The sequence below is a fragment of the Monocercomonoides exilis genome, assembly GCF_001643675.1.
Source record: "Monocercomonoides exilis strain PA203 chromosome Unknown scaffold41-876177, whole genome shotgun sequence".
NCBI lineage: Eukaryota > Preaxostyla > Oxymonadida > Polymastigidae > Monocercomonoides > Monocercomonoides exilis.
This window is the reverse complement of record NW_027150586.1, coordinates 652,496-672,110: the sequence shown is the minus strand read 5'-3', so window position 1 is coordinate 672,110 and position 19,615 is coordinate 652,496. Positions and strand designations below refer to the sequence as shown.

Genomic DNA, 19,615 nt, shown 5'->3' with positions numbered 1-19,615 from the left:
ATTTTTATTTTTTTAAATTTTTATTTATTTTTTTTTATTTGAGTGAAAAAAAATTGAAATATTATTTCTGAAAAAAAAATGCTCGCCAAAATCATTGCATTTAATTTTTTAAATTTCATCAAAATATGGAAAACAAACCTCTCAAAAGAATATTCTTCATCTTCTGAAATGAAACAAAAAGAAATAAGAATAGAATTTCTGTTCAACGATATTCATAGTACTCCATTTCCATAAACATTTACAATATAATCAGAAATATTCAAAGATAAATAAATACGTCATGATTTGCAAAAATGTAACTAAACTTTTCAAAAAAGCTTGTAATGATATCTTCGAATCCCTCTTCTTCCATCTTTTCAAATATTTTCCTTTTCAACTCTTTTCTTTTCGCTTCTTCCATTTCACCATCCTCCTTTTCTTTCAACCGCATTGAAATCAAATGAAAAAATCTCAAGATTTCAGATGTCATTACTCTATTCAACGTTCGCCGCTGAATCTCCTCAAAAGCAGCATCAATTGCACCACTTTTCAGCAAGACATCAAATATCACAGCTCCATTTTTCGCAACTACAATAAATGATTGAATGTATTCCTCACCTATTTCACTGTGATTATCTCTTGATGCAAGAAGCACATCAACAATGCGGCTGATAAGCTCAACACATTCTTCATTCCACAAATGACATGAGTAGAAGTAATGACAAATCGAGCGGATCCATCTCGAAATAATATTCATTGCTTTCCTTTCTGTTTTCTCCATCTCTTCTTCTTTCTTCTTCCAATCCACGCTTTGCATCAGTCCATCCAGTTCGCTTTCTACCTCTCTCGCAAAATGCAGCTCATTCGTAATAACTTCTTCCAGGCTTTTGTCGTTGAAAAATTCTGTCATTAAAAAACCCCAAGCAGACTGGTAGGCAAGTCGCGTCAGATTCCGATGTTTCTGATGATACTGAATGATTTCTTTGATTTCATTCAGATAAAGAGCTATTTCAACTTTCTATTCAAATATTTAAAAAAATATCAATAAAGTCAAAAAGGAAACAGAAATGCCCAAACGTTATACACGTTCATGTTGCACAAAGCCAACAAAGCCATTTCCTTCTCTTTTTGAGCTTCCTCGTTTTCATCTTTCTTCAATGAAGCTTTCAACAGACATGGAACGCAAACAGATATCAATTGTGATGAAGTTCCAACGTTAAACAAAAGATAGCATTCACAAAGTTCAGTAAGAAGCTTTTCGTTTCTTTCCTCTTTTTTCTTATCTTCTTTTACAATCATCTTCACAAATCCAAGACTCAATGATGAATCCATAAAACTTAAGTTTATCATGTTTAATAGCATGTTGCAATATCCCATATGCTTCAACAGCAAGATTGCATTTTCCATCGTCAGTTTCTCTTCTTCAATCATTTGATCGATTTTATTGAACAGTTCTGTTGTGCAAACATATTTAAGTTCCTCTTTATTCATTTCTTCCATCAATCTGTTCATTTCTTTAATTTTCTCTTTTTGTTCTGAAACGCTACAGCTTTTCAATTCCTCAAACAATTCTAAAGAAACAAATTTCCCCCAAATGATAAAAGCCATGAGCCTTTGAAAAAACAGTGAAAAATGAACATACTTGAAAACTTTTCCTTTGGGGCCATCTCTCGATTTCTGTCTTCGGTTCTACCAGCAATGAATTCTTCCATTCTGTTTATTTAAAATGCAATCCATTCGCAACGAATATACCCAACAATTAAGCAAAATCAAATAAACATCAAACATCGATAATGATCCAACAAATTGAGAAGGTTACAGTCGCTATCCAAATTGTTTTGCTTTATTAATAATGATTTGGAAACGGTTTCAATGTAAATAGCCTGATTTAGCTGAACGAGACAAAAAATACCAATTTTTTGTTTCTTGTTGATCAAACCAACAAATATTCATCAAAAACAAATGGAGAATTGTTATTCGATTCATGATGCTCCATGAAATTGGTTTCTTCCCGTTTTGGAATCAAATTTATTTACGATATAGAAATGGAACTTGTTGGAAGAGGAAAACTGCAATCAAGCAAAAGGATTGAGAAGAAGAGTTACATGACTTTTTTGAGTTCTTGATTGTTTTGTCGAAAACCAAAGAACAGCTAATGCTTGCATTCTTGAAGTGACTCGTTGGTTGTTTTATTTTGCGGTTTCTATTTTCATCCAAAAGGATTCAAGTGATTGCTGAAGACAAAAGAAGTGAAAAATGCCAAAATAGAAATGGATAAAACAAGCAAAAAATCATTTACAATTCTTTACAAAAAAAAAAACCAAACGAATGGCAGGAGAACAAGGTTGGATGGTTCAATTGCAAAAGCATCATGGGCCTTCAAAAAATGGATTATTTGAAGCAAAACGATCAAAATTGGTTTCGCACTGGCCAAGCTGCCTGGCTTTGCGCTTGATAAGAGTTCGGTGATGCGTTTTGTTCATCCTTTTCTATGTGGGTGATTGAGCATTGCTGGCAGCAAAAAACATTTGCCTCGGATGAAAAGAGATTGGAAAAGGAATTTTTTGGAGAAGACTCTGTAACCAAGGAGCAATGAAAAAAATGCCTGAATTATTATTTTCCTTCTTCTTTAGAGACCAAAAGCATTGACGTTTTCAATATGGAAGGAATTGGCCGACATTTCAGCTTCTGCAACATCAGAATGAAGATGAATGGCAAACACTTTTGTTTTCTAAATGAAGATGCTCTTGTGGAAATGAGGCGTTCATCAGGCTATTCAGAAACTCTCCCTTTTTGCTTCAGCAATATCAGCGTGATGAAAATGCGTTAAAGAATGAAAGGGCCTCTTTTCGAATGTCTCAACAATCCATCGTTTTTGCATCAACATCATTTTCAGATGAAAAGTTCACTTCATTTCTGCATTTGAGCTGCTTTGTGATGAACACCTTACAGGCATCGAAAACAATAACATTCAAAAATTCTTCCTCTTCCTCTTCCTCTTCCTCTTCCTCTTCCTCTTCCTCTTCCTCTTCTTCCTCTTCTTCCTCTTCTTCTCTTTCTTCATTATCCTTCTCAGCTGGCTCTGAAAACGAGAAAGAAGAGAAAGAAGATGAGGATTGTGAAGGAGAAAATGGAAAAGACAAAAGAGAAGGAAGAGAAGGAGGAGAAGGAGAAGAAATTGAAAGAGAGAAAATCAAAAGATTGATATGAATAATAATTCTTCTTCTGTTCCTTCAACTTCTTCTTCTTCTTCTTCTAATGTTGTTTCTCTTCCTCCTCCTTCTCTTCCTTCTCTTCCTTCTCTTCCTTCTCTTCCTTCTCTTCCTTCCAACCTTCCTCTTTTTGGTCTCAAAACCAGCTTTTTGCCTCTTCGCCATCGCCTTCTCCTTCCACATCGATGTTTCTGTCTTCTCCTTATCTTCTTTCTTCTCCACAAACAAAGAGAACTCTTTCATTTGTTCAGAATGGAGACATTAAACAGCAGAAGATGAATGAAATGAGGCAGCAGCAGCAGATGATGATGATGAATCAGCAACAGATGAAGAACAAGAACAAGAATAAGGAAAGGGAAAGGGAGAAGGAGAAAGACGTTCAGAAGATGCAGAATGAGAATGGGAACGAAAATGCCAACAACAACAACAACGAGAAAACAAAAGCTAAAGAGAAAGAGAACGCAAAAGAGAGAGGGAAGCAGAAAGAGAAGAATGTGAGTGAGCAAAGTGCCTCATTGAATGATCCATTCATTTCGCACTGCTCTCGTTTTGTGGCTGATGCAATGAACAGCGCAATGAACAGACAGGCACACACTCAGATTCAAATGCAGTTGCAGTCATCTTCTTGTTCTTATCCTTCTTCTTCTCCTTCTTCTTCTCCTTCCTCCTCCTCCTCCTCCTTTTCTTTTTCTTTTTCTTTTTCTTTTTCTTTTTCTTCTCTTTTTCTTCTTCTTCTTCTTTTTCTCAATCTTCTTCTTCTTCTTCTTCTTCTTCTTCTTCTTCTTCTTCTTCTTCTTCTTCTTTTTCTTCTTCTTATTTTTCGATTGGAAACAAAAAATGTTTTTGTATTCGTTTCATTCAACTCTCCTCGAATTCTTCTTCATATCTTTTCTTTCATTAATATGAAGAGATGCGAAAGGAACTTTTATTCAAACACAGATGTTCTGATGAAGAAATAAGGATATGGAAGTTATTCTTTTTAAGCCCAAGAAAAGACGATCAGTAGGAGCGCCATCAAAAAAGGAGGACGGCTTTGCTGTTTTCATTTGGTAGATGAAAGAGGATCAGATGAAACGAACATATTATCAAGACAATTCTTGGATGAAAAAAATGATTGAAATGATGTTCTTCAGATTTTTCAATGCAATGGGACTTCAACAAGCAATCAAAGATGAAACGATGAAAAAAAGCGATTTAGAGGAAAATTCATTTTTAAAAAGGAAAATTCTATGAAACAGAAGTATTTTCAGCAGACAAGTTAGATTAATCCATCAAATTATATTTGAGTCAATTTCTTATTCTTTTGTGCGCCATCTATTCAAATTTCTTCGAATATGCCTTCATTTGCACATGAATTCACAATTTGTCTGCTTATTCAATATTATTTGCAAACGTTCTTCACCTTCTTCAGAAAACCCATCGCGTTTTGTGTCCTCTTGCAGGACGTCTTTGATAGCCAGAAATACATTGAATACGTGGAAAATATTCTTGATATCAAAGCATTGTCAGCAGTATGCCAGTTGATACAGATTTTTTAATCGAAATTCCAATTGCTTCTGTTCTGTCATGTCCATCAATCGAGTTGTCTTTCTGAGTGATGCTTCTCATGAAGGCGAACAAGGGCTCTTTCACAGAAGCGACAAGGGATTCACACACAAAATACATATCTCTTCCGACGCTGGCCTTGTTGGCTTAAAACACGATATTGGTGATGGAAAAGGAGAATTCTGAGACTTGCGAGCCTTGATTGTTCTCGATCATGAGAACACCGCCTCTTCCTCCAGAACTTGTATCCTCGCTCTTTCTCACGTAACAACTGATGAATCTAGTGGAAAGAGAAAAGTATTATTTGTGAAGATCTGCCAGTTTTGTGGTGATGAGACGAAACTGGCCATGGAACAGAAAGCGATCTTAAGGAAGAGCACACCAGATGCTGGAAGTTTGGCTTAGAAAGATAGAATCAGTTGTGAAGAAGAAGAAGATAATGCTTATGGATCAAAAACCAAGAAAATTCAATTTGTATATTTGGGGCAATTAAAGATGAATAAAAATAAAAATGAGGTAGAAATAATAATAGAGCAATTTGAATGAAGGAATCTGGAAGAACATTTGATACGAAGAATGAGAGAGAAGCAAAGAAATTGGAGGAATAATGGAAAAAATGAGGTTTAAAGAGACTGTTTTTGTTTGTGGAATCGGTAGTTGGAAAGAAAATCAATAAAAAAATAAAAAAAAAAGAGGATGGAAAGCGATTGAGGTTGGGGTTGGAGTACGAGATTTTTGCATTGGAGCCTTTGGGGATATTTTGAAGAGCCAAAGATCTTGAGAGATGATGACTTTTTATTTTTGTTCTTCACTGAGGAAAAGATATGAGAAGAAGAACGAATTTGAAAAGGATGAAAGGATTCTGGGGGATGTTTGTACGAGCAGCGTAATTCTGAATGCAGGCCTTTCAGTGGAATTGCTGTTGGTGTGTGTTCCCTGTCTCCTGAAGGCTGCTTTTAACAAGGAGGAAAACAAAGAAACAAAAAAAGAAGTGGAGATGGCTTTGCTTTCGTTGAGTACTATCGGTTGGGAGAAGGTGTGAGTATTTGTCGTTCTTTGGTGATGAATTTGTTTTTGTGTTCAACCATGAAATTAGAGAATAGCAAAAGAGTTGTATCTGGACAGAATAAAGGAAATCATCAGAAATTATCAGGAACATCACAACCTGACGCAACTTGCCTATCAATCAGCCTGGTATTTTCTGATAAAAAGATTTCATAACGATGGAAGCTTGGAAGATGTGATTGTGGATGAGCTCCATTTGATGAAAGAGACAACGAGAGAATTGGAGGAGTTGGCAAAGCATGTGAATTTGGAGGAAGAGAAGAGAAAGCTTGGGAAGATGATGGAAGTGCATGTGCTGAAACGATGGTTCAACATTCTGAACTCATATTTTGATTGTGTAGAGTGGAAAAGAGGAGACTGTTCAGATTTTGTTCAATTCATTGTTGAGCTGTGCAGAGTCAAAATGATGAATGATGCTGAAATGCTTCGAGCACTGTTGAATCTTATTGGAATCATGGTCGACAACACATCGTTAGAAATTGAGAGCATTTTGAAAGGAGAGGCCATTGAGTTTGCTTTGGAAGAGATTTGTCAGTCGACATTGGACAACAACATTGCAAGGAGCTGCATCAAAATATTTTTTCATCTCGACAAGAGGCTGAGCAAAAAGAAAGATTGTGAACATGAAGAAGCAGGATTAACAGCGAAAAGAGAGATTAATGACAGATTTGAAGAGGAAGGACTCCAAGATGAAATCATCAGTTTGTCCAAAATCACATTGGCACACTCCAATAAATTGCTGATTGAATTCAACGAGCATTATCCACTTTTCTGAACTTCAAAAAAGCATGTTTCCCATCCCTTCAAAAGTTTTTTCTCAGTTCATTGCATTTCACTTTTCAACAATGATCGATTGTCATTCAAAAACGAATATTACTCAGTTGTGATTGGGAAAGAAAGCGAGTGAGAAACACAATGTGCTCATGATATCGAACTTTTTTAAAAGGTTTATTCGATTCTTGGAATCAAGAGAACAATTTCATTTCAGATTTTATTTTCAAAAACAATTAATCAGAATTGACGAAGAATTCGTGATGATAAGATGAAAATTATATCTCAAAAGGAAAATGAAATTATTGCGCTTGAATTACTGAAATATTGCCTGAGAAAAATTTTTATTTAGCAAGTCTGTATATTAACAACAATGCAAATGATAAATCTGATGAAGGAATACCAATTTTGAGATTACCCATACTTAATTATTGGGAATTGCAAAAAAAGAAAATTGCCTTTATTTGTTGTTGCTGATTCGAAACAGCAGAGCAAATGAGATTCTTGAAGCCAATTCATTGTTTTGTAATTTTGCATTTGGCTTCGTTTCTTTGTTGCATTGAAGATGATCAGCTTTTGACGATAAATGACGATTTCACTTTCACTGAAGACAAAAAGTTGAATGCAAGTTATAAAGGTGAGTTTTTTGCTATCAATATTGTTTCAATTTGTTGTTTTGTTTTTCTGACACTTTCATCCATTGCCCTCAGATCGTTTCGAAATCGGATTCAAAAATGCTCTTCTCATTCATTTTGTTCAAAGCAATTCCTCGTTGGAAATATCATGTTCAGAACTTTATCAGTGTTCAAACAGTCCAATTTTCATTTGCAGGCATTCATCGGTGATTGCTATTGTCCGTTGTTCAGTTCGTTTCAAGGCATTTTCGTCATCGTGCCCAATCTCTTTGGCAGAAAGCACAGCTTCTTTGTCCAACATCAGCCTTTGCTGCGATTCACCAACATTTGTTGTTCCCCCTTTGCTGGAATCCTCCCCAACTTCACAATTTGCCTGCTGTGGATTGTTGACAATGTCGCATTGTTCGTTTTCCTCGATGATGATTTCGTCTTTGCCATTTCTTTTTTCAGAAGCAATGTCCCACGTTTCTGCCATTCATTCCGTTTTTGAGAACATTTCTAATTTCAAATCAGAGAGACCATCTCGAAATCGTTTCACGGCATCAACAGCTCATCATCACACAACAATCCACAGCTGCTCGTTTTTCTCAGTCAATGATGTGTATGATGGTGGACTGTTTCAATCCATAAATTGCCCTTGCTCGTCGTTGTCTTCGTTGAACAGCACTTTTCTTTCTTGTAATCGTTCGTCCAATACTCGTTATGCTGGAACTGAAGAAAACCCATTATCTCTTGAAAGGACTTTTATTGAGACTGCAGGAGAGCATTTGTTTGTTTGGTGTGAATGGAAAAATTCTCACACGAATGATCATGGAGGTGCAATTTGTGTTCATATCCAATGTGTTTTGATAAATATCTCTCATTGCTCATTCGAAAACATTGATAATTCAAATGATCAAGCAAATAATCACGGGGGAGCAATATATATTAGTAATTCCATTAATAATGAAATAGTTTTTTCTAATTTTTGTAAATGTTGCTCCAATCATGGTGGGGCAATTTGCATTCTTGATACAACGACAAAAAATTTCTATTATTGCAACAGATTTGAAGACTGTCAAATTACTAAAGGATATGGCATTGCATGCTATTTAAGACCTTTTTACATGATACGAACTGGAATTTTCTTGATTTCAAGATGTTGCTTCAATCACAATTCCGCCATCAACGCAGCTGGTTGCATTTTGATTTCATATCCTTTGCCATCTGTCGAATTATCAACACTTTTGATATCGGAAAATATATTCATAAGCAATATGCTGAACGGTGCAATAACGAATGTCAGTTTATATGGTGGGGCTGGAATACATTTTGATGGACTTTCAGAGCAAGCTGTTCGAACGTCATTTATTCGTTATTGTTTTTTCCATCAAAATAAAGCAAACAATGGAGAAGGAAATGACATAAAAATATGTGGAGGAGAAGTTAATAGCAATCCATTTTTTGAGTCATATTCAACAACAACAGAAAAGCGGGTGTGGTTCAAAGGCACTGCAGATAGCGAAGAATACAACGGATGGCTTCCAGTGGGGATATTGCTTCTGACTCGATATGCTCATCAAAATGGAAATGATTTGGATGAGCTTTGTGGGGTGAACGACACAACACCCTGCAGAACAATTGAGCATGTTTTCGGAAAGTTGAAGAACGATGTTGAGTGCAAAGTGATTTTGCTGGAATCATCCTTTGCCCCTTCTTCAGCACTCTCTATCAGCAGTCAGAAAGTCAAAGTGATTGGAAACGGAACAAACAAATCAGTCATAAGGACAAGCATGCTGTCAAGCTCAGTGATGCTATTCACAATCAATTCTGGTGATTTGCGTATCTTCTCATTGACGATTGACCACAGCACAGAATCAGAGACCGTTGGATTATTTTCCATTTCTGACCCAGCTGGAGCTGTTCACTTGAAGCATCTTCTTATCACTTCAACAAGGATACAGACCTTATGTTTTTGTAATCCATTGTTTGATATTGGCTCAGGAAGCATTTCAATTGAATCATGCAAGTTTTCTGATTTCAGAATCAATGCACAACTGATAAAGGCTCCAATATCGTCCTTTTCTGAAATATCAAATGCGAACTTAACAGAGATCATTCGAAGCTCAGGAAATGGAGGAGTCATTGAGCGCAACGTTTCAAATAGAGAGGCATTGGCGTTGAAAAACATCTCTTTTAATGGGTGCAAATGTGAAAACGGAAATGGAGGATGCCTTTCCATTTTGATGCAAGTCGAATCAAAAGTGAGACTTGGAGAAATTGATTCGCTGACTTTTGCTGATTGCGATGCTGAGGGAGCAGGCAACAACGGATTTGGAGGTGCAATATTTCTGAAATTGGAGAACTCAGCCAGTGATTTTGTTTTTGAAAAGGTGGCATTCACCAACTGCCATGCTTCACAGTTTGGCAACAACATTTTTATTGAGGCAGAGAACTTCAGCCAAGTGATCAACGCAGAGCGGTTGAAGTTCAGCCCTCAACTGAATGTGCTCACTGATCTGTGTGGATTTGAAAATGGCGATCGTTCATTTGCGATTCCTCTTGTGCTTTATCTCCAGAGCAAGCCGAGCGAGTTTTATGTTGGAAATGCGAACAAACGAGATTGGTATATGTGTGGATTTGTTGACGAGCAGTGCTCAACCGTGGATTATGTGTTCCTGCAGCACAAAACATCAAGCGGTGTCTCAATTGCTGTTGATGGAAGTTCTACCCTTTCACGAGAGATATCTCTGTCTGAAGGCACCACAAGTGTTCGAGGGATAAGAGCCCAGACACAGCTCATCGTTAACAACAATTCGACAAAAAATCAAGATGGGATGATTATCAGCAGAGCAACAACTTCTTTTTTGGGCATCCAGTTTTATCTGCCAAGCTCGCTCTCTGGAAGAGAAGCACTGTTTCTGGTGCAGTCAGGATCTTTCTCGTGTGAGCAGTGTGTGCTGATGCTGACATCGAGCACAACGTTGTCTTATGGATTTGTTGTCAGCACTGGTGGAACAAGCATGGTGAAGTCGCTTGTGGTGAAAGGATTCACATTAACAGAAGCACCACTGATGATTTCACACACGAACGGACAGCTGAACATTGAGCTGTGCAACATTTCGAATACAACTGCCACATCAGAAGAAGGAATTATAAAATGTTCAAACGGAGGTTCGCTCACTCTTCAGAATTCAACAATGGAAGGAATTGTGTGCAACAGCAAGGCAGCTATCTCGATTGAAAATGGGAAAACAGTGAAAGTGGAAAAAATCAACATGAAATCAATCGAGCTTGCAAATGGAAATGGAAGTGCAATGAGTATCGTTATTCATTCTGACAATATTGTTGAGATTTGTGAATCAACTTTTTCCAACTGTTTGGCTTGCTCTGGCTGTGGAGGAGGGATATATGCTTCGTTTGCTGGAAGCGGAAAGCTGAGCATTGGGAAAGAAGGAACTCTCACATCATTCACAAAGTGCGGAGCAAGTGATACAAGAACTCAATGCGGATATGGTGGTGGGCTGTTTGTAAAGGCTGCTGGTCGGTTCAATGATTATTCGATTTCTTCACTCAGCTTTGCGAGCAGTGTTGAAAAAAACCATGCAGCGAAAGGAGGAAACAACCTGTTTTTTGATGAAGCGAATTTGGCAGATTTGATGAATTCAGGAAAAGTGGATGTGACGATCTCGACAAATGCAGCAGAATACAGTGATGCAATGGGCTTCGAAAATGGGGATGGGGATTATGCAATTCCACTGGCTCTGTATTTCATTGCTCCATTTCCTCTGCCAGCGGTCGTTGGAGGAAACAACAAGAGAGACTTCAGTGGATGTGGTAACTCAGGCTATCCTTGCTCAACAATCGCATTCACAGTCGATCTTCGTTTTTCCTCATTGTACAAAGACATCTTGCTTGATCCAACATTTGTTTGGAGCGAAGAGACAGTGATGGCTGCTGGTGAATGGAAGGTGAAATGTGTTCAAAAGGACACAAGAATTGCTGTTTCTCCACCACCTCCAACAGATTCTCCCTCATTAATAGTTGTGACTCAACCAGCAACAATCACGAACATCACTTTTGTTTTGCCATTATCTCTCAACTCCAGAACATCATTGATTCAATGCAACGGAAACAGTCTGACGTTCAATGACTGTGGGTTTTCGCGAACTTATTCAGAAGAAGAATACAACGAGATCAATTTCAGCTTTGCAAAAATAAGTGGTGGAATATTTGTTGCAAATGGCTTTGTTGTTGTTGCAGAAACAAATAAAATTACGTTTTCAACCAGTCCATTTTTATTTGAAGGAGGAAGCTCGTTCACGATGCAGAGCTGTGAGTTCAACGGAATAATCGTGAAGAACGGAAATGGCGGACTACTTTGCACAAACGCGAATGGAGGAAGCTGTGAAATCGTGATTGATGGATGTCAGATTAGTTCATCGTGTGAAGAGGGGAGTGAACTGAAAGGAGGAGCTTTGTTTGTCCAGAAACAGGGGAATATGGATGTTAATGTGAAGAACACCAGATTCAGCAGTTGTGATGTTCCGGCTGGTGAAGCAGCAGATAGAGGGAGAGGACTGGGCGGAGGGATATATTTGCATGTTTCAGATAACAATGGAATGTGCTTGCTGAAAGACCTGACATTCTCTGGGTGCAAAGCGTGGAAAGGAAGCAATGTCTTTGTGGATGCCATCAATTTGACTGAAGCAGTCCGAACAGATAACTTCCAAATTGCTTGGAGAGAGATGGACAAAACGGATTTGATGGGATATGAGCGAGTCACATGCAATCGAGATTTTGCTATTCCTTTGGCTGCATTTCTGACTTCGTTTTCAGGAAGCGGATATGTTGGGGGTGAGGAAGATGGAGGATACGATCACTCGGGATGCGGATTCGCATTTGCTCCTTGCCACACGATCGGCAGACTTGTTGAATTGAGGTTAGTATCAGCGCAAGAGCAAGGAGTTGTTGAGATACTCCCATCATTCCAGATGGACAGCTGCACAAGGCTTGCCTCGTGTTCTGTTTCAATTTTGGCAACAACAAAGGATTCATCTGTTTTTGTTTGCAGCAATGGAATCGGGGAAGGGGATGGATTGATCGAAACAGCAGCAGATGTGTCGATTTCGAACATCTCTTTTTCGTTGCCTCCAAGATTCATTGAAAATTCTCGATTGTGTCTGATTCTGTGCCAGCAATCAGCTTTGAAAATTACTAATTGCTCAGCGACAAGGCAAATAGAAAGCGAGGCAATCAAATTCAGTATTCTTTGTGCAACAGGAGGTGAAGTGCATTTGACTGAATTTGAGCTGAAAAGAATTGATTTTGGGGAAGTTGCTGCAGTTGAGTTGAGTGGACAAGGAACATCATTATTTGTTGCAGGATGCACTTTTGAAGAGATTGAGAGTCTGACGCATAATGGATTGATCCACTTGACTGGCGAATCTTCAGCTGACATCAAGAAGCTAACAGTCAATGGCTCAACACTGGAAAGTGGCAGTGTTATTTCTTTTGGGGAAGGAAATGGAATGAAAGTTGCATCGAGTGAATTGTCGAATGTGACCAGCAACAGCGGGAATGGCTCGGTCATTTCGGGAGCTGTTGGGCAAGGAAAGCGAGTGGAGATCAGTGGTTGTGTGTTTTCGAAAGACATGTGCCAAGGCGAGGTTCCATTTGGCGGGATGGGGGCATTGAATGTGTCGGATGGAGGAGAGCTGATATTCACTCAGAACAGAGTGGAGAGCTGCACAGCGCTGGGAGCTCGGGGGTATGGAGGAGGGTTGCATCTGAAATTCGATGCGAATGTGCAGTACTCGATGAAATCGAACACTTTCACAGGAAACCTTGCTTCGAAGGGAAATGACCTGTTTCTGCTTTGCAGGAATCCAGAAGCGCTGATGAAAGAAGATCTGTGGTTTGGGACAATCGACGAGTTGAACACGCCTGAGCCTAGTTTCTGGGTGATGGATTCTGTTGAAAGCCCGGCAATTGACTATTCGATCAAGAAATATTTGTTTTCTGGAACAGGAGACACTGTTTTCGTGGAGGCAGGGAAAAGCACGTTGCCGAACTGCGGAAGCGATGCGAATCCATGTGATCGACTGGAGGTTGGTGTCAGCAACCTGAAAGAGAACCAGACGACTGTCCAGATCAACAACCACAATTGGGTTTTTGGAGAGATGAGAAGAGATGGGAAGTCGCTGACGATCCGTGGGGTTGCAGCCAAATCTGAGCTGAGAATAGAAAGCAGCGGATTCTTCAATGTGGTTGATAGCCTCACACCAACAGTGCTTCTGCTCAACAGACTTGTCTTCAAGCTTCCTGTCTCTCCAGCAGAAGGAAACGTTGGAGTGATTCAGATGAATGGCGGACGAGTGACAATGTTGAATTGTGAGTTTGGAGGAGGAGAAGGCTCTGAAGAAACAGAAAGGATGTGGATTGCCATTGGAGTGGGAGGAGAAATTTGTCTTGAGAGCGTTGCCCTTTCACATATGACTTTTCTGTCGAGCTTCGGAATAGCTTGGTTGGAGAGAGGGGAGATGTCGATCAACAATCTGAATGCATCTCATGTTGTTTCTGAAGGAGACGGATTGATCCAAGAAATTGAAGGGGAAAGTTTTGAAGCAAAGGCAGTGAGTATTGCTGACTGCTCGACTTCTGATGGAGGAATGTTTCTTTTGAGGAATGTGGAGCAGGCATCGATTTCAGGAGGATGCGAATTTGTGAGAAGCAAGTCGCTCAACAGTGATGGAGGTGTTGTCAAGTGTGAGCTTATTTCTGAGAACAGGTTCGATATGGAAAACGTTGAGATAAGTGAATGTGAAGCGAGTGAGACAAGTGGAAGAGGAGGAGGCATTTTTCTTTGTTTGAGCGATGATTCCACAAACAACTTCAAATTTGGAGAAATGGAGTTTCGGGGAAACAACGCCTGGTGTGGGAGGGATATGTTTGTCAGCTGTTCTGATCTGAACCAAACAGCGAGGAAGAATCGGTTCGCCTTCAACTTATTCGACGAAAATGGCTTTTCTGTTGTGGATATGAAAGGCATTGACAAAAGATTTTACGGTGAAGCAGTTGATCTGCTTCTATTTCTGGTGAAATACCATTCGGATGAGGTGTTTGTCGAACAGGATGGCTTTGATGTGGCTGGGTGTAGCAGTCTGAGTCATCCCTGCTCGTCTTTCTGGAGAGGTGTGAAAAATGCCAATTTGAGTTCTCCGAACAGAATTGTGTGGATTGGGTCAAACGTTGTCATCCAAGACGAATATGATCTGTCCAATTTCGAAGTCAAGTCCTCTGTCCCTGAAGAGCATGAGAAGCTTGATTTTGCTTCTGAAATAATCGGTTCTGACTCATCTTCTGCGATCATCACAAATTCGATGAATCTGCAATTTTGCCTTGTTGAATTCGCATTGCCATCTGAATTCAGCACCAATCGTCAAGTTCTGGTTTTGTCTTCAACTGAAAATGGGAGGCTGTGCTTGAATGATTGTGCATTTTCAGCAAAGGAGCAAGGCACACTTTCGTTTTCACTGATTTCTGCAAATGGAGGAACATTTGAGCTGATTCGTTGCACAATTGTCAATTTGAAGTTTGATTTCACACCCATTTCTGCATCTTCGTCTTCGGCTGTGATTGAAGAATGCGATATATCTGGAGATAAAACAGAGAATGGAGCAGAAGGTGGAGCGCTTCAAATCTCATTGAAAGCAGAGCAACAATTGATTCTCAACAGAACAACAGGAAAGAGCTGTGAATGCTCACAGACAACAGGAAAAGGTGGATTTCTTTATGTTGACTGCTCGAACTCAGAAATTGGAATTCCTTTTGTTTTTGAGGCAGTTGTGTTGGAAGGCAATAAGGCGAAAATTGGAGAGCATCTTTTCATTTTGTCGAATGATTTGAACACAACTGTGAAATCATCTTCATTCGTGTTTGATTATTCTTCAATGGAAAATTCATCAAATCTGTTCGTGGGGAGTGACGGAACAATTAACAACTCAAATCTCTTCAGATTTCTTGTGAGTTATTCGAATTCTCAGATTCATGTCTCTTCACTTGGATTTGATGTGAAGAGATGTGGAAGTGCAGATGATCCATGCTTTTCTTTCTGGAAGGGGATGCAACAGATTGATCAGAGCGAGACAAAGAAGGAGATGATTATTCACAACAAGACAGTTTTGAAGGAAAGCTTTGTTCTTTCAGACTTCAAGATATGCTCTGGAACAGCATCTGAAGTGGATGCAAGCCATTCGACTTTAGCCGTGAGCCAGGAAGAACGAGCGGAAGGCAAAGGATTGATCAGAAACAACAAGTCTCTGATATTTTCGTGGATAATTCTATCAGTGGAGTTTATATGTGAAAATGGAGAAGAAATCATTGTGAAAAACGAAGATGGAACTTTAACGTTTGAAGAGTGCTGGTTTTCTTCAACAAACTCGGACAATGTGGCACAAAACCACTTGTTTGTGGAGATGGTGAAAGGAGAGATGAATGCTGATAATCTGAAGGTGGAGAGGATCAACACGAAACAAGGAATATTCGATGTGTTTGATGGATGTGAATGCAGCATGAACAAACTGAGCATTCTTTCATCCACAATCGAGAGTGGAAGCATTATTAATGTGAAGGATTCAGATGAAGTCTACAGAGAAAATGCAAACACTGTGATCAATATCAATGAATCAACCTTCTTTTCGGTTTCAAGGGCTGATGATGGATCGTGTGTGTGCAAGAGTGATTGCAGCAGTGGTGTCGAAATGGTTGTGAGAAATTCGTCAATGGAGTCGTGCAAAGCACTCTCTTCTGAGGAAGGGGGAGCCGTCTTCTTTTCGCTGAGCTCGGATGGCTCACTGAGAGTGGAAGAGACACGAATTGCTCAATGCTCTTGCTCTGTCTCAAGCGGAAGAGGAGGTGGAGGATATTTGAAATGTGTGGAACGAGGAGAGTTGCTGTTTCTGTTCAAAAATGTGACGTTTTCAGGAGACGAGGCATTTGTGGGAAGAGATATTTTCGTTGAATGCACAAACATCTCGAACCAAATCAACGAGACACAGTTTGTGATGGATTTGAGGGCAGACTCTTATATCCGCCTGAATGCGATATTTGGGATTGATCCGACACTCTCTGAGCCAGCTGATCTGATGGATCTGATCACGATCTACCAGTCAGCCACGATTGTTGTTTCGAACATTTTTGGGAATGGTGGAGGAAATGATCGGCAGTGTGGTACAAGCACCCATCCTTGTTTATCCCTTGGATATGGTGTTGGCCATCTTGCGGGAGACTTCCTGAGAGTCGTGGCCATTGACGAGCAATGTGAGATTGAGAAGGAGGTTGAGCTGAATGATATCACCATCCAATCGAAGAGCTTCACAAAAGCTAAGCTAATTGTTTTATCTGCTATTCCTGCTGTTGGCCCAGCATTGATTAAAGCTGCAGGAAGAAATCGCCTGGAGTCAGTTGAGTTCCAATTTGCAGACTCATTTTCTTCGAGTCATGAGGTTATTCTGGAAATTGATGAAGGCAGCATGTTGGTCTCTGATGTTGCATTCAAGCCAGAGAGCGTCAATTCAAAAGCTTCTTTGAATGAGCTTGTCCGGATGGAAGGTGGGGTGTTGTTGCTCGGCCAAGTGTCAGTCGAGAGAATTGATGCAACGACTTTGTGCACATTCAAAAGAGGAACATGTCAATTCCGTTCAGTTGTTGTTGAGTATGTGAAATCTCTTCGAGATTTGTTTGTTGTTTTGAACGAAGATTTCTCGATGAAGGAAGTGACAATCAGCAACACGAACAGTCAGATGAGCATCATCCGTTTGGATGGAGCAGAGAACAAAGCGCACAATATTGATATGAAAGCTGTGTTGTCTGAATGTGTTGTTTCGAATGTTTCATTCACAGGAAATTATCCTCTTGTCTTTATCAGCAACAGAAGAAATGTGGATTTGTCGAATTGTGAAATGCACAACTCTTCATCAAGAATCGAGAAAGGAAAGATGATTTGCTTTTTTTCTTGTGTGGATGCACTTGTTGATTCGTGCATCTTTGATGGCGATTCTGAAAATGCAAAAGAGAATCACATTGTTGAGAATAGATCAGAAGTTTGCAGATGGAATGGGTCTCTTGTGGATATGGTGAAGAGTTCTGTGATGATGAAAGAAACAACAATATCGAATTCATCAGCTGGAGGGTTATCAGTTTCAGATGGCTCTCTTTCCATAACAAAAGGAGAATTTGAGAACAACAACCCCTTTATTGAGGGATATCCTTCGGCTCGAAGGAACATCATCTGCTCGAATTGTGGAATGTTGAATGTTGTCAGCTTGAAAGGAGGAGATGGAGTCTTGCCAAACACATCTCTTTGGATTCTGAATGATGGGTGCGAATTGGGAGGGATAGCAACTGAAAGAGGATCATCATTTTTCATCCCTGTTTTGGAAGAGGTGAAGAATATTTCTCAGCCAAATGGAGATGCGGAGTTGATGATTGTGGGAAAGTTGCTTCTACCATGTGATTTGTCAGTGAAGATGAGCAAGAAAAATGGGGATGAGGAGGAGATTGTGAGAAAGGGAATTGAAGAAGAAGGGTTTGTGTCAGAGAATGAGATTCACTCAGTTATTTCATGTTCAGAACTGGAGAAAGTGAGAGAAGAGACAGAATTGAGTGTGTGGATTGTGTTTGGCAAAGGAGATTCACCATCATCAACAGAGCGATTTATTGTGAAGAACAGTAGTGAAAGTGTTGGAAAAGGAGATGAAAGGATTGTTGAAGGAGAGAAAGAAGGGAAATCATCATGGGCTGTTTTTTGTCTGATATTTGTTGTTTTGTTTTTGATTGTTCTGATTGTTGCTGTTGTTCTAGCCGTTCGATGGAAGAAGGCAAAGAATGAAAACAAAGATCTGAGAGAGATTGTGAATGACACAGTGAGGAAGGATCCGAAGGCGTTTGAGATGGTGACGATGGAGATGTCGCCAGAGGAGCAGTGGAGGAGAGCAGAAAGGGAGGCTGAGAAGAAGAACGAAGAGAGGATGAAGAAAAGAATAAATGGAAAGGAGATGGTGCATTCAGAATCTGAAGAGTACCTTCTATCTGAAAGTGGCTCCACTGAATATATATTGGGAAAAGATTCAGACAAGATTCCTGAATGGGCATTGGAAAAGGTGGATGAGGAAGAGATAAGGAAGAGAACACCATCACCATCCATTTCATCTATCTCATCCACTTCAACAACTGATTCAGATTCGACATTTGTTCGTGGGGAGGATCTGTGTCCAACCACCTCATCAATGTCAAACCTGGTGGATGCGATGGCCTGTTCGTCTCCTCATGAGAAGCTGATTGTGGACTTGAGGGATTCGCTGTTCATGCTGCTTCATGGGAGGAATGAGAAGAAGGAAATGGATATTGGCAGCCTTGAACAAAGAGAGATTACAGCTGCGCAGGTATTGTTCTGGGTGGCTAATCTGGCGCTCCACTCGTTTGATGAGATGGAAAATGGATTATCATCTCTTTCCACTCTGAATCCTCACATTGTTCTCTTCTCAGAGCACATGGTGATCTGCATTGCAATGCATTCAGACTTCTCTTCTGATGATTCAGATTCCTCATCCATCTCTTCATTGAGCATTGTTTCTTCTTCCTCGAATATTTCAGTGATGAGCGAGAGATTCACAGACTCGCCTCCGCCCTCGTCTGCGTTTGAGGATGAGAATGATTTCAAAAAAGAGTGCTTGAGGTGGAAGGCGCCGGAGCTGTTGATCAACAAGAAGATGGGTGCAACAAAGGAGTCAGTTTCGTTCTCGATTGGGATGATGCTGTGGGAGTGCTTGACACTGGATATCCCGTTTGGGGAGTATGATGCGGAGACAGCAGGGCAGAAGATTGTGAATGGGGAAAGGCCGAGCATGAGCAAAGTGGAGGGATGTCGTCTGAAGGGAATGGTGGAGAAAAGTGTCATGGTGCAGAGGCCAGACAGAATAACGCTTTGGGAGATGAAGAGAGAGTTGATTAAATTGTTTCCAGCAAATGCAGCGATGGTGACAGTGACAGATGCGCTGTGCTATGCAGGCAGAAAGAGCGAGGCGAGACACGAAAGCCGTGTTCGAAGTGGCAGCAGAATAGTGGAGTGTGTTTTAATTGATGAGCACAAAGACATTATTATTGTTGGTAATTAGAACAGCCCAAACAACAAAAGCGAGAGAAATTGAAAAGACGATTTCGATAAAAATGTAATGTGTATGCATGCATGTATGTATGTTTGTATGCATTTTATAAATAAATCATTTATGGACGAACACTGAAGCAGTGATGGTTCATTTGTTGCATATTTTTGTGTGTCTGATTGTGAACACACTCTCTTGATTTATTGGAAAGATCGTTTGCTTATATTGGCTCATATGATGCTTATGATTGATGAGCAAAGTGTGG

At 39.8% G+C, this 19,615-nt stretch overlaps 5 protein-coding genes across 5 annotated transcripts; 2 read left to right on the top strand and 3 right to left on the bottom strand.

Moving 5' to 3' along the window:
* Window positions 1-94: 94 nt before the first annotated feature.
* On the bottom strand, window positions 95-1,902 carry MONOS_13189 (uncharacterized protein). Its single transcript, XM_067865870.1, has 4 exons — window positions 1,766-1,902; window positions 1,622-1,692; window positions 1,057-1,550; window positions 95-997 (listed from the first exon to the last, which is right to left on the bottom strand). Exons 2-4 carry the CDS (start codon window positions 1,689-1,691, stop codon window positions 260-262), a joined length of 1,302 nt encoding a protein of 433 aa, XP_067722591.1. The 5' UTR covers window position 1,692; window positions 1,766-1,902; the 3' UTR covers window positions 95-259.
* Window positions 1,903-2,837: 935 nt separating this feature from the next.
* On the bottom strand, window positions 2,838-3,434 carry MONOS_13188 (uncharacterized protein; the record flags this gene model as incomplete). The annotated part of the gene is made up of 2 exons (XM_067865869.1): window positions 2,838-3,061; window positions 3,335-3,434. 2 exons carry the CDS (start codon window positions 3,432-3,434, stop codon window positions 2,838-2,840), a joined length of 324 nt encoding a protein of 107 aa, XP_067722590.1.
* Window positions 3,435-5,520: 2,086 nt separating this feature from the next.
* On the top strand, window positions 5,521-6,576 carry MONOS_13187 (uncharacterized protein; the record flags this gene model as incomplete). The annotated part of the gene is made up of 2 exons (XM_067865868.1): window positions 5,521-5,772; window positions 5,833-6,576. The coding sequence occupies 2 exons, from the start codon at window positions 5,521-5,523 to the stop codon at window positions 6,574-6,576; spliced, it is 996 nt and encodes a 331-aa protein (XP_067722589.1).
* A 794-nt stretch (window positions 6,577-7,370) lies between these two features.
* Window positions 7,371-7,682, bottom strand: MONOS_13186 (uncharacterized protein; the record flags this gene model as incomplete). The annotated part of the gene is made up of 1 exon (XM_067865867.1): window positions 7,371-7,682. One exon carries the CDS (start codon window positions 7,680-7,682, stop codon window positions 7,371-7,373), a length of 312 nt encoding a protein of 103 aa, XP_067722588.1.
* A 781-nt stretch (window positions 7,683-8,463) lies between these two features.
* Window positions 8,464-19,362, top strand: MONOS_13185 (uncharacterized protein; the record flags this gene model as incomplete). Its single annotated transcript, XM_067865866.1, has 2 exons — window positions 8,464-8,473; window positions 8,588-19,362. 2 exons carry the CDS (start codon window positions 8,464-8,466, stop codon window positions 19,360-19,362), a joined length of 10,785 nt encoding a protein of 3,594 aa, XP_067722587.1.
* Window positions 19,363-19,615: the final 253 nt, after the last annotated feature.